This window comes from Porites lutea, chromosome 5, assembly GCF_958299795.1.
Source record: "Porites lutea chromosome 5, jaPorLute2.1, whole genome shotgun sequence".
Lineage (NCBI taxonomy): Eukaryota > Metazoa > Cnidaria > Anthozoa > Scleractinia > Poritidae > Porites > Porites lutea.
The window spans coordinates 27,914,822-27,925,317 of NC_133205.1; the positions used below are offsets into that span (position 1 = coordinate 27,914,822).

Consider the following 10,496-nt stretch of genomic DNA (forward strand, 5'->3'; position numbering starts at 1 on the left):
GAACGCGTCCTACTTCAACACACATAAAAATTTTCCTGAAACTTTTAAATCTCAGTTGGAAAAATATAAAAATGTTATTCACCGGCCTGGGTCGGTCCGTATTGTGAGACTGCTTTGCTCTCGGTCTGACTACCGCCCGAGGCCGCACTCAAGACCTCGGGCACAGTTTCTCCCAATACAGACCTCCCAGCCGGTGAATAACATTATATAAATTCACTCACTGGTTATGAAAGTCAGGAAAAACGTAAGATGTCAGTTAACAACCGGAGGCCTACTACTCAGGCTACAATGTATGTTGGGAGTTCCTATCCACCCGTGCACAGAAATCTTTTGTTTTTGTTTCCCAACATGATTGTGTCATAACAGATTTCATCTTTATCTGGCATGGCCGTGATGACGGTCCAAATGATTTATCTTATATAATTCTCTTGTTGTCTCCAATGGCTGAAAGCTTGTATGACTTGTATGTTTTCTTGTCCCAATTCAGACCACGTGATGTATTCCAGAGAGTTTGCCTTTTGTCTTACGCGCGTGATCAAAGTGCGTTCTGTGCATTCTTGGTGAAAGTCCAAACGAATGCTGGCTACATACATGCGACGCATGCGTAATAACAACCTGGAGATTAGGATCGCGGGCGACAAGAAGAGCCCGCAATTAATTATGTATGCATATGCATGTGGGTGCACTTGTTTAGGACGGACATACGACATTAAATGTACCATCAGGGGGTTTGAAATGGGAAAACAAAACATACAAAGTAGAAAGGTCTGCTGTAATGAGGTTGTCTAAATGGTCATATGTTAATTGAGTTAGATTTATTAATATTAATTCGTTGTTGATTCATCTGAAAATACTCTCTAGTCAGCTCTAACTAGATGTGGAAAAACGCCTACCTAAACAAGTAATGATATATGACGGCTTGGAAGGTAGTACAGAATTGATTTCAACTGTTAACTGGAAACTAGTGTTAAATATATTTTTTATGGGATCGAAGTTCTATTAAATTTACCAAAAAAAGGCAGTTTTTTTGACGTGTGATTCTTATTTTCTATATTGTATTATATCTTACTGTTTGTTTTTTTGTTGTTGTTGTTTTTACCTGTACAGGGCTATTTAAACCTGCCTTTTTCTTCCTTCCTTTCCTTATGATTAATACAACACGGCAGGCAAACCCTGATCAATATATATAATGAAAAAGGCTGTACGTTTTAATTAAAATACTGCAAATGGGCCAACAGGAAAGCCCATGCGGTTACCTGAATTCAAATTTTGCCGTTTGAAACTGATTTTATCAGTTTCCTCAATAAAAGGAAGAGCATAACATTGTCTTGTTTTGGACATTACAGTCAATAGGATTGAATGACGCGAAAGTCGTTAACTTGTGAGAGATAAAGGAACAAAAGCAAAAAGACCAATTCAGTCATCCTCCAAAATAGTCATTTTAATTTCTTATCAAAATGTTCTCGCAGCAAATCTTACAATTGATCGAGCAGCTGACTGTTGGATGAGAAGGGTTAATTCGACTTGCTGTCTCCAGCCTGCCATGGCAGGACCTAATATGAAATCAATTTTCAACAGTAGCCTCGATTTTCAGTCACAAGGTACTAAATCTCTAACTCTTAACAGGTAAAAGGTCTCCCCCAAAATTGGGAGATAAAAATGGGCTATCAGAAGTTTAGTTTGTAATTGCAACATGTCCTTGCTCAGTTGTGGACAACCGACATTAACTAATTTCTAAGTATGCGCCCACAGTTCAAGTTCAAATAAGACAATCAAGGGCAACTAGGCATATTTTTTATATTTCCTAACAAAGGTACGCTTTTTTCCCTCCATTTTCGAACCGGTAGCTCTTACCATAAAAAGGCTATTTCTAATTAAAAAGTAGTGTTTACTTCAATTTAGAACTGAAAGCGGAAATTTGTTAGATTTGAATGTATATTTGTTTAAATAAGTTGGCGCGCAGTTTACTGGTACCTGTAAAGCAAACTGCTTTGATTGAAACCCAATAATTCCATTTAGAACTGAAAGCGGAAATTTGAGAGATTTGAAGGCATATTAGTTTAAACTGAAGTTGGCAGTTAACTGGCAGTTGTAAAGCAAACTGCTTTGACTGAAACCCAACCTACATGTTTAACATACATCTTTTTTATTTGGAGTCTTATATAATAAATAGTATATCAACTATTTCCAAATAAGCTTCATACGCTTGGCCCGCCTAAGGGACCTGGGTTTTTCGCTGCAGTCGGTTAATTTTGGTCTCACAAAGTTATGGATTTTGCCCGTGCAATATGATATAAAATCGGTATGGTTTTCTAGGGAACTTGGACAGCATATAGATGTATTTGTCTTTACTCTAAATGAATAAGATCCAATAAGAAATTTCGCTTCAGAATTATACTCTACAATGGTTTTACTTAACTTTAAAGGTTTTTAAAATGTGAAAAGTGACGTAAGATGATGATGATGATAATAGTAATGACGGTAAATTCTTTTGCCTTAATCTTCAGATAACTTAACAAGAACAGATCATGGGCAACCACCTATCGACTTTATATGGCAGTTATTTGGCGCTAATGTAATCGCATTCGTGGCCTCATTATTTGGTAATTCAGTTATCATTCACGTCATAAGAACAAACCATTCAATGAAGACTACCACAAACTATTTGATCTTGAATCAAGCTTGTGCTGATATTTTGACGACAACCCTTCAGACATTCAGCTATTTTTTACTTTCCCTCGGGAGTAAGTGGTTTGGAGGATTATGGGGAGATATCACGTGCAAATTGTTAAAAGCGAGCGTTGTTATTCTTCCTAATTTCTCTGTTTGGATTCTTGTTGCCATTGCTGTTGATCGCTTTTATGCCGTAACGCGACCTTTCATGACCTCTCCTTTATCTCGTCATTTCAAGAAAACAGTTATCTTTCTGTGGGTTTGGTCTATTGCTTCTGCAACTTACTACATTCTCCTAGCCAAGTTAGAAGTAAGAACTGACGGTCATTATTATTGCAACCTGAATACTTTTCCCGTCGAAAAAAAGCATGCGGACGCGTGGAGAGCAATAGGAATCTCCGAGCTTGTCCTTAACGTTTTTCTTCCTCTTTTGCCAATCATAGTTCTATATTCAATTGTTTGCCTTAAACTATGGTCACGTGACATACCAGGAGAAGGAACCAATCAGAATGAGCGGCAAGCAGAAGCGTTGAAAATTGCTAAGAAAGTGACCCGGATGATGATTGCCGTGGTGGTGTTGTACTTACTCTGTTGGCTACCTTTCTTCGTTATGTTTTCTCGCAGTATTCTTCGTTATGGTTATGTCAACGTAAACCCTAATTTGCTTTTGTTTATCGTTTGGTTAACAATCGCTTACAGTGGGCTTAATCCTTATGTCTATCTCACATTTAGTCAAAAGTTCCGAAATGGTTTTAAACTTTTATTTGAGGATTGCCTTGGAAAAGTCCATAATTTCCTTTCTGCTCGTTCTCAGAGCGTAGAGTTGGAACAAATATAAAATAGATTTGATTTTGTATGTTCGGTCTGTTATAAAAGGAGTTCGAAACCTGCAATTGTTGTTAAACTGCCAAAAACGTATGTGTCACGAAGCAGAATAGCTCATTGAATTAATTCAATAAACTAAATGTAAACTCTATTTCATTGTTCTCAACTGAGTACATAGAACTTGCCTGCCTTTCAAAATACGTTTACTTTGTTTTCCACCTTCCTCGCTCAATTCGTCCGAACATGTAATCAAAAAGTTTAATTGAAGCTTCAGAGACAAGAAATCAATTTGATGAAACGAATCTTAGAGGTACGTTTTCAATAACTCCCACTAAACAAAAAGCCATAACATTGCTTTCATTTGCTTTATGCTTTTTTCATATATCATGCAAATAAAAATTGAAATGAGAAATGTCCTGTTACTATCATACGCTATACTGTAGTGGTATGCTGCAAGGTTGAGTATTAACAGTACTGAATACATTGGTTGACTAGAAGGAACTGAGGCACGTCCTTTGCCCGCTTCAGGTGAACTTCCCTCTAGAACATCTTAGTACAGCTTTCATTCTTAGGGAATATAGGAAGAACCTTCCATATGTTGTGGTTCAATTTTATCCTCCCTTTAAACTTTATTTTTGTTTATTCTGTGGTATGGTAATGTGTGATAAGTAGTTTGAAACAAAGGAAAATACAATTTAAACCTGAATTCAAATTTCGCCGTTTCAAACTGATTTTATCAGCTTTTTCAATATAAGGAAAAGCGTAATATTCTTGTCTAGAATTGGACACTACAGTCAATAGGATGAATGACGCAAAGGTCGCTACCTTGAGAGATAAAGGATCGGAAACTCGGAAGGAACAACAACAATTTCACCCTCCAAACAAGTCATTTTAATTTCTTATCATAACTTTCTCGCAGCAAATCTTACAATTGAGCAGCTGACTATTGGGTGAGAAGGGTAATTTGACTTGCTGTCTCCAGCCTGTCATGGCAGGACCTAATATGAAATCAATTTTCAACAGTAGCCTCGATTTTCAGTCGCAAGGTACTAAATCTCTAATTCTTAACAAGTAAAAGGTCTCCTGAAAAATTGGGAGATAAGTATGGGCTATGAGGAGTTTAGTTTATAATTACAACATGTCCTTGCTCAGTTATGGAAAACGTACATTTACTAATTTCTAAGTATGCGCCCACAGTCCAAGTTCACTTTTGTTTAATTATAAATAATTCATAAAACGATCATGTGCGAGGTAGACCATTGGGCATATTTTTATATTTTCTAACAAAGCTACGCTTTTTTCCCTCCTTTTTCGAACCGGTAGCTCTTATCAAAAAAGGCTATTTCTAATTAAAAAGTAGTGTTTACTTCAATTTAGAACTGAAAGCGGAAATTTGTTAGATTTGAATGTATATTTGTTTAAATAAGTTGGCGTGCAGTTAAGTGGTAGCTGTAAAGCGAACTGCTTTGATTGAAACCCAATAACCGTCACAGTGGTAGAAATGAAATAATTTATTACTGCGGAAGCTGCGGGGGGTGGGGGGGGGGGGTGGGGGGGGGGGCGGGCGGGCAAGTGAAGGCGTAGCTACCTACGGTAAAACTCTATACATTTGGCCCGCCTAAAGGGCGTGGTTTTTTCGCTGCGGTTAATTTTGGTCTCACAAAAGTATGGATTTTGCCCAGTGCAATATATGATGTGAAATCCGTATGGTTTTCTAGGGAATTACGACAGCATATAAATTTATCTGTTTTTGCTCTAAATGAATAAGATCCAATGAGAAATTTCGTTTCAGAATTACATTCTACAATGGTTTTACTTTTCTACTATTCTTAAAGCTTTTTAAAATGTCAACAGTAAGATGATGATGATGATAATAATAGTAATGATGATAGATTCTTTTGCCTTAATCTTCAGATAACTTAACAAGAACAGATCATGGGCAACTTCCTACCGACTTTATATGGCAGTTATTTGGCGCTAATGTAATCACTTTCGTGGCCTCATTATTTGGCAATTCAGTTATCATTCACGTCATAAGAACAGACCATTCCATGAAGACTACCACAAACTATTTGATCTTGAATCAAGCTTGTGCTGATATTTTGACGACAACCCTTCAGACATTCAGCTATTTTTTACTTTCTCTCGGGAGTAAGTGGTTTGGAGGATTATGGGGAGATATCACGTGCAGATTGTTAAAAGCGAGCGTTGTTATTCTTCCTGTTTTCTCTGTTTGGATTCTTGTTGCCATTGCTGTTGATCGCTTTTATGCCGTAACGCGACCTTTCATGACCTCTCCTTTATCTCGTCATTTCAAGAAATCAGTTGTCTTTCTGTGGGTTTGGTCTATTGCTTCTGCAACTTACTACGTTCCCTTAGCCAAGTTAGAAGTAAGAACTGGCGGTCATTATCATTGCAACCTGAATACTTTTCCAGTTGAAAAAAAGCATGCGGACGCCTGGAGAGCAATCGGAATCTCCGAGCTTGTCCTTAACTTTTTCCTTCCTCTTTTGCCAATCATAGTTCTATATTCAATTGTTTGCCTTAAACTATGGTCACGTGACATACCAGGAGAAGGAACCAATCAGAATGAGCGGCAAGCCAAAGCGTTGAAAATAGCTAAGAAAGTGACCCGGATGATGATTGCTGTGGTGGTGTTATACCTACTCTGTCGGCTGCCTTACTTCGTTATGATTTGTCGCAGTATTCTTCGTTATGGTTATATCAAAGTAAATCCTAGTTTGCTTTTGTTTATCGTTTGGTTAACAATCGCTTACAGTGGACTTAATCCATATGTTTATCTCACATTTAGTCAAAAGTACCGAAATGGTTTTAAACTTTTATTTGCGGAATGCCTTGGAAAAGTCCACAATTTCGTTTCTGCTCGTTCTCAGAGCGTAGAGTTGGAACAAATATAAAAACAATATGATTTTGTATGTTCGGTCGGTTATACAAAGGAGTTCGAAATCTGCAACTGTTGTTATACTGCCAAAAAAGTATGTGTCACGAAGCAGAATAGCTCACTGAATTAATTCAATAAATTAAATGTAAAGTTTTATTTCATTGTTCTCAACTGAGTACATAGAACTTGCCTGCCTTTCAAAATACTTTGCTTTGATTTACACCTTCCTTGCTCAAGGCTTCTGAACATGCATGTAATCAAAACTGTTATTTAAAGCTCCAGAGATAAGAAATCATTTTGATGGCGGCAACGAATCTTAGAAGTACGTTTTAAATAACTCCCACTAAATAAATAGCCATAAAATTGCTTTGTTTTGCTTTATGCTGTTTTTTTGTCATGCAAATAAAACTGAAATGAGAAAACTCCCGTAACTATCATACTGTGCTGGTAAACTGCATAGTAGCGTATTAATAGTACTGAATACATTGGTTGAGCTAGAAGGAACGAGGCACGAGTCAGGTAAACTTCCCTAGAATAGCTTTGTACAGCTTAGTAAGAAGCAGGGCTGTTTTGAAAAACAACACCAGATAGAACCACAAGTGGGAAAACAATCATACATTATATTTTTAAAGTTTTTATACGACAAACTAAAACATTACCTACAAATTACCATTTTTCGTAAGAAACTCCTCACTGTTCAGGCAAATTAATACTTCCTCCACCACTACGCCCTTAATGTAAATAAAACTAGTCTATGTTTTAATAGCTCCCCAAAGAATGATTGAATGAATGAAAGAATCATCTATTTCTGGTTTTCAGTGTGGGAAGGGCACACAGAGATGTAGGCAGGCCTTTTTTTCCCGCTCTCTAGCTTCTCACAACACCCATTATCTAAACGTCTGCAACAGTCTACTTCATACAAAAGTATTTTATATATTTTCTTACATTTCAGTCAGTTTGGATGCCACAATTTGCTTTTACTGAATAAAAGAGGATTGCTATTTTTATCGTTAGGTTCACGACTCTTGGATTATACAAATTCTATCCGCACAATAGGAGCAAACTCAAACTATTTATTTCTTCACAGTGATGCAAAATGCATTACTTTTTATTAGTAATAGGCTAGCACTTCCCTTTGTAATTTTAATCATATTCAGCAGGAGGCTAACGATAACTTATATAATAATCATGTGTTGGTAATTTTTTTTCTTAGTTTTAGTTCTCATATTTTTTTGAACAACGGACGAGGAAGTAAAAAATGGACTTGATAAATAGAACTCATAGAGGTATGAGCCTTCCATGCGCGGTCAGTCACTTCATTATTGCAAGAGTAATATAAGTCTTACACACAATCGGTATTTTTTGCTATTTTGTAGATATATGTTTAAGTTTTCCCTACTTTAATGCAACTGTCCTTAAGACGTTCTCTAAAAGACAGTGGCAAATATCACAGTGCAGAGATAGTAAAAACCGCCGACTGAAGCCGAACGTGTTTGTACGTTCTAATAATATATAGATTCCGACGGCCGGCTAATGTTCACCTTTTTACTTGAAAGTTTAAAACGTTGTAAAGGAAATTGAAAAATATAAACTAGAGCCAGCTGGCAAATGTTGAACCAAGTTTATGGAACGTTGTCACTCACGTGGCCAGCATCTATGCAAAGTTATGGGAACAAAAGAAAGCAGGATTGGCTTAGAACACCAGCATGGCCGCCGTTTCATTGTTTTGCAACACCAGGGAGTTTTAGCAGCGACGACGGAAGGGGCAGCGAAAATGTCACTTTTAAAATAAATTAGCGTTTTTTCAAACGTTGTCGCGTTTATTCCAATTTGCTGAAAATATCTAAAGTAGGCAAATTTTCCTGGAGTTGATTTCTTGGGACCGCACTCAAGTTTAGAAAAAGAAAGATAACTTCGTCGTCGCCTTGTTTACGTCCGTCATAAAACGTAAAATTAGGTATTTTCAAGTCGTAGTCGTGCAGTAACGGCCGGCAAAGAAGTGTACAAAAAAGCGTAATACACGTGCAAACTTGTTGTTTTGCTTAATAAACCTATTGCTGTTATGACGTTCTCGTCGCCGTCGCCGTTGTCGTTGCTAAAACTCCGTACCAACATGGCCGCCGTGACTTCGTGTGAACGCTCTATAATGGGAAGATGTGGAAGTGCTAAACTGGCAAGACTCTGTTTTACAATGCGCGTACAAATCAGCTCTAGTTATTTTCTTCTTTTAATCAACCATGTATAGAAGTATGCACCGTTTAATTTTCATAATTAGAGACATAACAAATATACCCTTTTCCTTTTTGTAGACAACGTTACTGGAGTAACAGAGAAAATGCCTCCTCAGCAACAAATGTGGTTATCATTGGCCCACTCCATTATAATCACAATGTCGTTACTTGGCAACTCAGTCATCATTCACATAATAAGATCCGACAACGCCATGAGGACCACCACAAATTTCCTCATTTTGAATCAAGCATGCGATGATTTGTTGATAACAATCACACAGTCAGTGAATGTGTTCCATCACATCTATCTTGACGGTTTGTGGATTGGGGGACTGTTTGGCCAAATCACATGCAAATTACATCTCGTCATCCTGTCCATTGCACCGTATTTTTCAGTTTGGATCCTTGTACTGATCGCAGTTGATCGCTTTTGTGCGGTGAATCGACCGTAACAATTATCGCCAATCTCCCGACATTTGAAAAAAGCCATTCTCTTTATTTGGCTGTGGTGTTTTGTTTGTTCAATAAACGTCCTTGTTAACGGAGGCTTGGAAAAAGACAAACGAGCTTGGCGTTGTGACTTGGAAAGTGCCGTAAATAATTGGACAGCTGTTAATGTAACTGATGTTTCTTTGAACTTTTTTCTTCCACTGTTATTAATAACGGCACTATACGCTGCTGTTTGTATCACACTCTGGTCACGTGAAGTTCCAGGAGAAGGAGCCAATCAAAACGCGCAACAAGCTGAAGCCATGAAAACGGCCAGAAAAGTCACCCAAATGATGATTGTTGTGGTAATCTTATTTGTTCTCTATTGGCTTCCATACTTAATAATAGTCTTTTTACAGCTATTTGGCTCCATGAAAATTAGTCTACCAGTAATGTCATTCATAGGTTGTTTAGTGCAGTCGTACAGCGGACTTAATCCATTCATCTATGTAACATTCAATCGCAACTTTCGACTTCGTTTCAAGCAGCTTGCCAGACATTTTGCCGGGAAAGTACTCTGTTTTACTCCGCGATTTCAAAGCTTTGAGCTTGGGGAAATTTAAATGAAATTTGAAATCTTTCCGCTTGCTCTTATAATGATGGATGCATGATGTCACATTAGTCAATTTCCATATCTCCCATAATACACCTCGTTTTGCCCCATAGATTTTGCATAAACTTTGTCTTTATAGATGCTTTTCATTTCAGCCATCCCAAGAGAAATTGAAGGCAATGCTTATGCAAAATTTTGGTGAGCAAACAAGCTGTATTATGGGAGATACCTGGAACAGTGTAATGTGCAAATGGCGAATTAAAAAATAATGACCAGACAACAACAGCCCAATGTAATTTGTGGTATCATTATTTCTTTCTGAATGATGTTTATTTAAATTTTGATTTTATCCAGGAATAATTTTCTGCTTTGGTGACTGTCAAAGAGTTGTTGAGGCCTTAAATGTAAATGTAATAAATGTTCCCAAATGTACCAAAGGTCCTGAGTGTAATAACTTTTGGTCCTAAATGTAATAAAGTGTAATAACTTTGGGTCCCAAACATCGTAAAGTCACTAACTGAAACATGTAACTGTCTGATGCGATAACGTCATTAGGCAGGAGATTCACTTTCTATGCCTCATTGTGTTATTAAAGAAAAGCAGCAAACAACAAAATCATAAATGATCATGATGATATTGGTGAAATTTATCTGAAACCAGAACAGAGCTCTTAACAAGCCGTATACGCCCGGCCGTGTTAAATCTGGGCCTGATATTAGGAAAAGAGGAAAAAATAACTGGGGGGTTAAACCATGTGTCATTTGTTTCTGGATTTGGTGGTACGGGGGTAGATTGGTAGCGGTGACCGGCTGCAAGTAGTGCG

General features: G+C 37.4%; 2 protein-coding genes and 1 pseudogene across 2 annotated transcripts; all 3 read left to right on the forward strand.

The window, feature by feature from the left end:
• The first annotated feature begins 1,449 nt into the window (after window positions 1–1,449).
• LOC140939209 (tachykinin-like peptides receptor 99D) lies at window positions 1,450–3,511 on the forward strand. Its single transcript, XM_073388778.1, has 2 exons — window positions 1,450–1,601; window positions 2,508–3,511. Exons 1-2 carry the CDS (start codon window positions 1,505–1,507, stop codon window positions 3,509–3,511), a joined length of 1,101 nt encoding a protein of 366 aa, XP_073244879.1. The 5' UTR covers window positions 1,450–1,504.
• A 975-nt stretch (window positions 3,512–4,486) lies between these two features.
• On the forward strand, window positions 4,487–6,416 carry LOC140938171 (substance-P receptor-like). Its single transcript, XM_073387693.1, has 2 exons — window positions 4,487–4,544; window positions 5,413–6,416. The coding sequence occupies exons 1-2, from the start codon at window positions 4,487–4,489 to the stop codon at window positions 6,414–6,416; spliced, it is 1,062 nt and encodes a 353-aa protein (XP_073243794.1).
• Window positions 6,417–8,735: 2,319 nt separating this feature from the next.
• LOC140938172 (substance-P receptor-like) lies at window positions 8,736–9,683 on the forward strand (annotated as a pseudogene).
• Window positions 9,684–10,496: the final 813 nt, after the last annotated feature.

Bases quoted from the DNA above. Each gene is read 5' to 3' on its own strand.
- LOC140938171 (XM_073387693.1), top strand. From the start codon at position 4,487: ATGGCAGGACCTAATATGAAATCAATTTTCAACAGTAGCCTCGATTTT. The intron at 4,545-5,412 runs GTACTAAATCTC...CTTAATCTTCAG, and splicing joins CCTCGATTTTCAGTCGCAAG to ATAACTTAACAAGAACAGAT.
- LOC140939209 (XM_073388778.1), top strand. From the start codon at position 1,505: ATGAGAAGGGTTAATTCGACTTGCTGTCTCCAGCCTGCCATGGCAGGA. The intron at 1,602-2,507 runs GTACTAAATCTC...CTTAATCTTCAG, and splicing joins CCTCGATTTTCAGTCACAAG to ATAACTTAACAAGAACAGAT.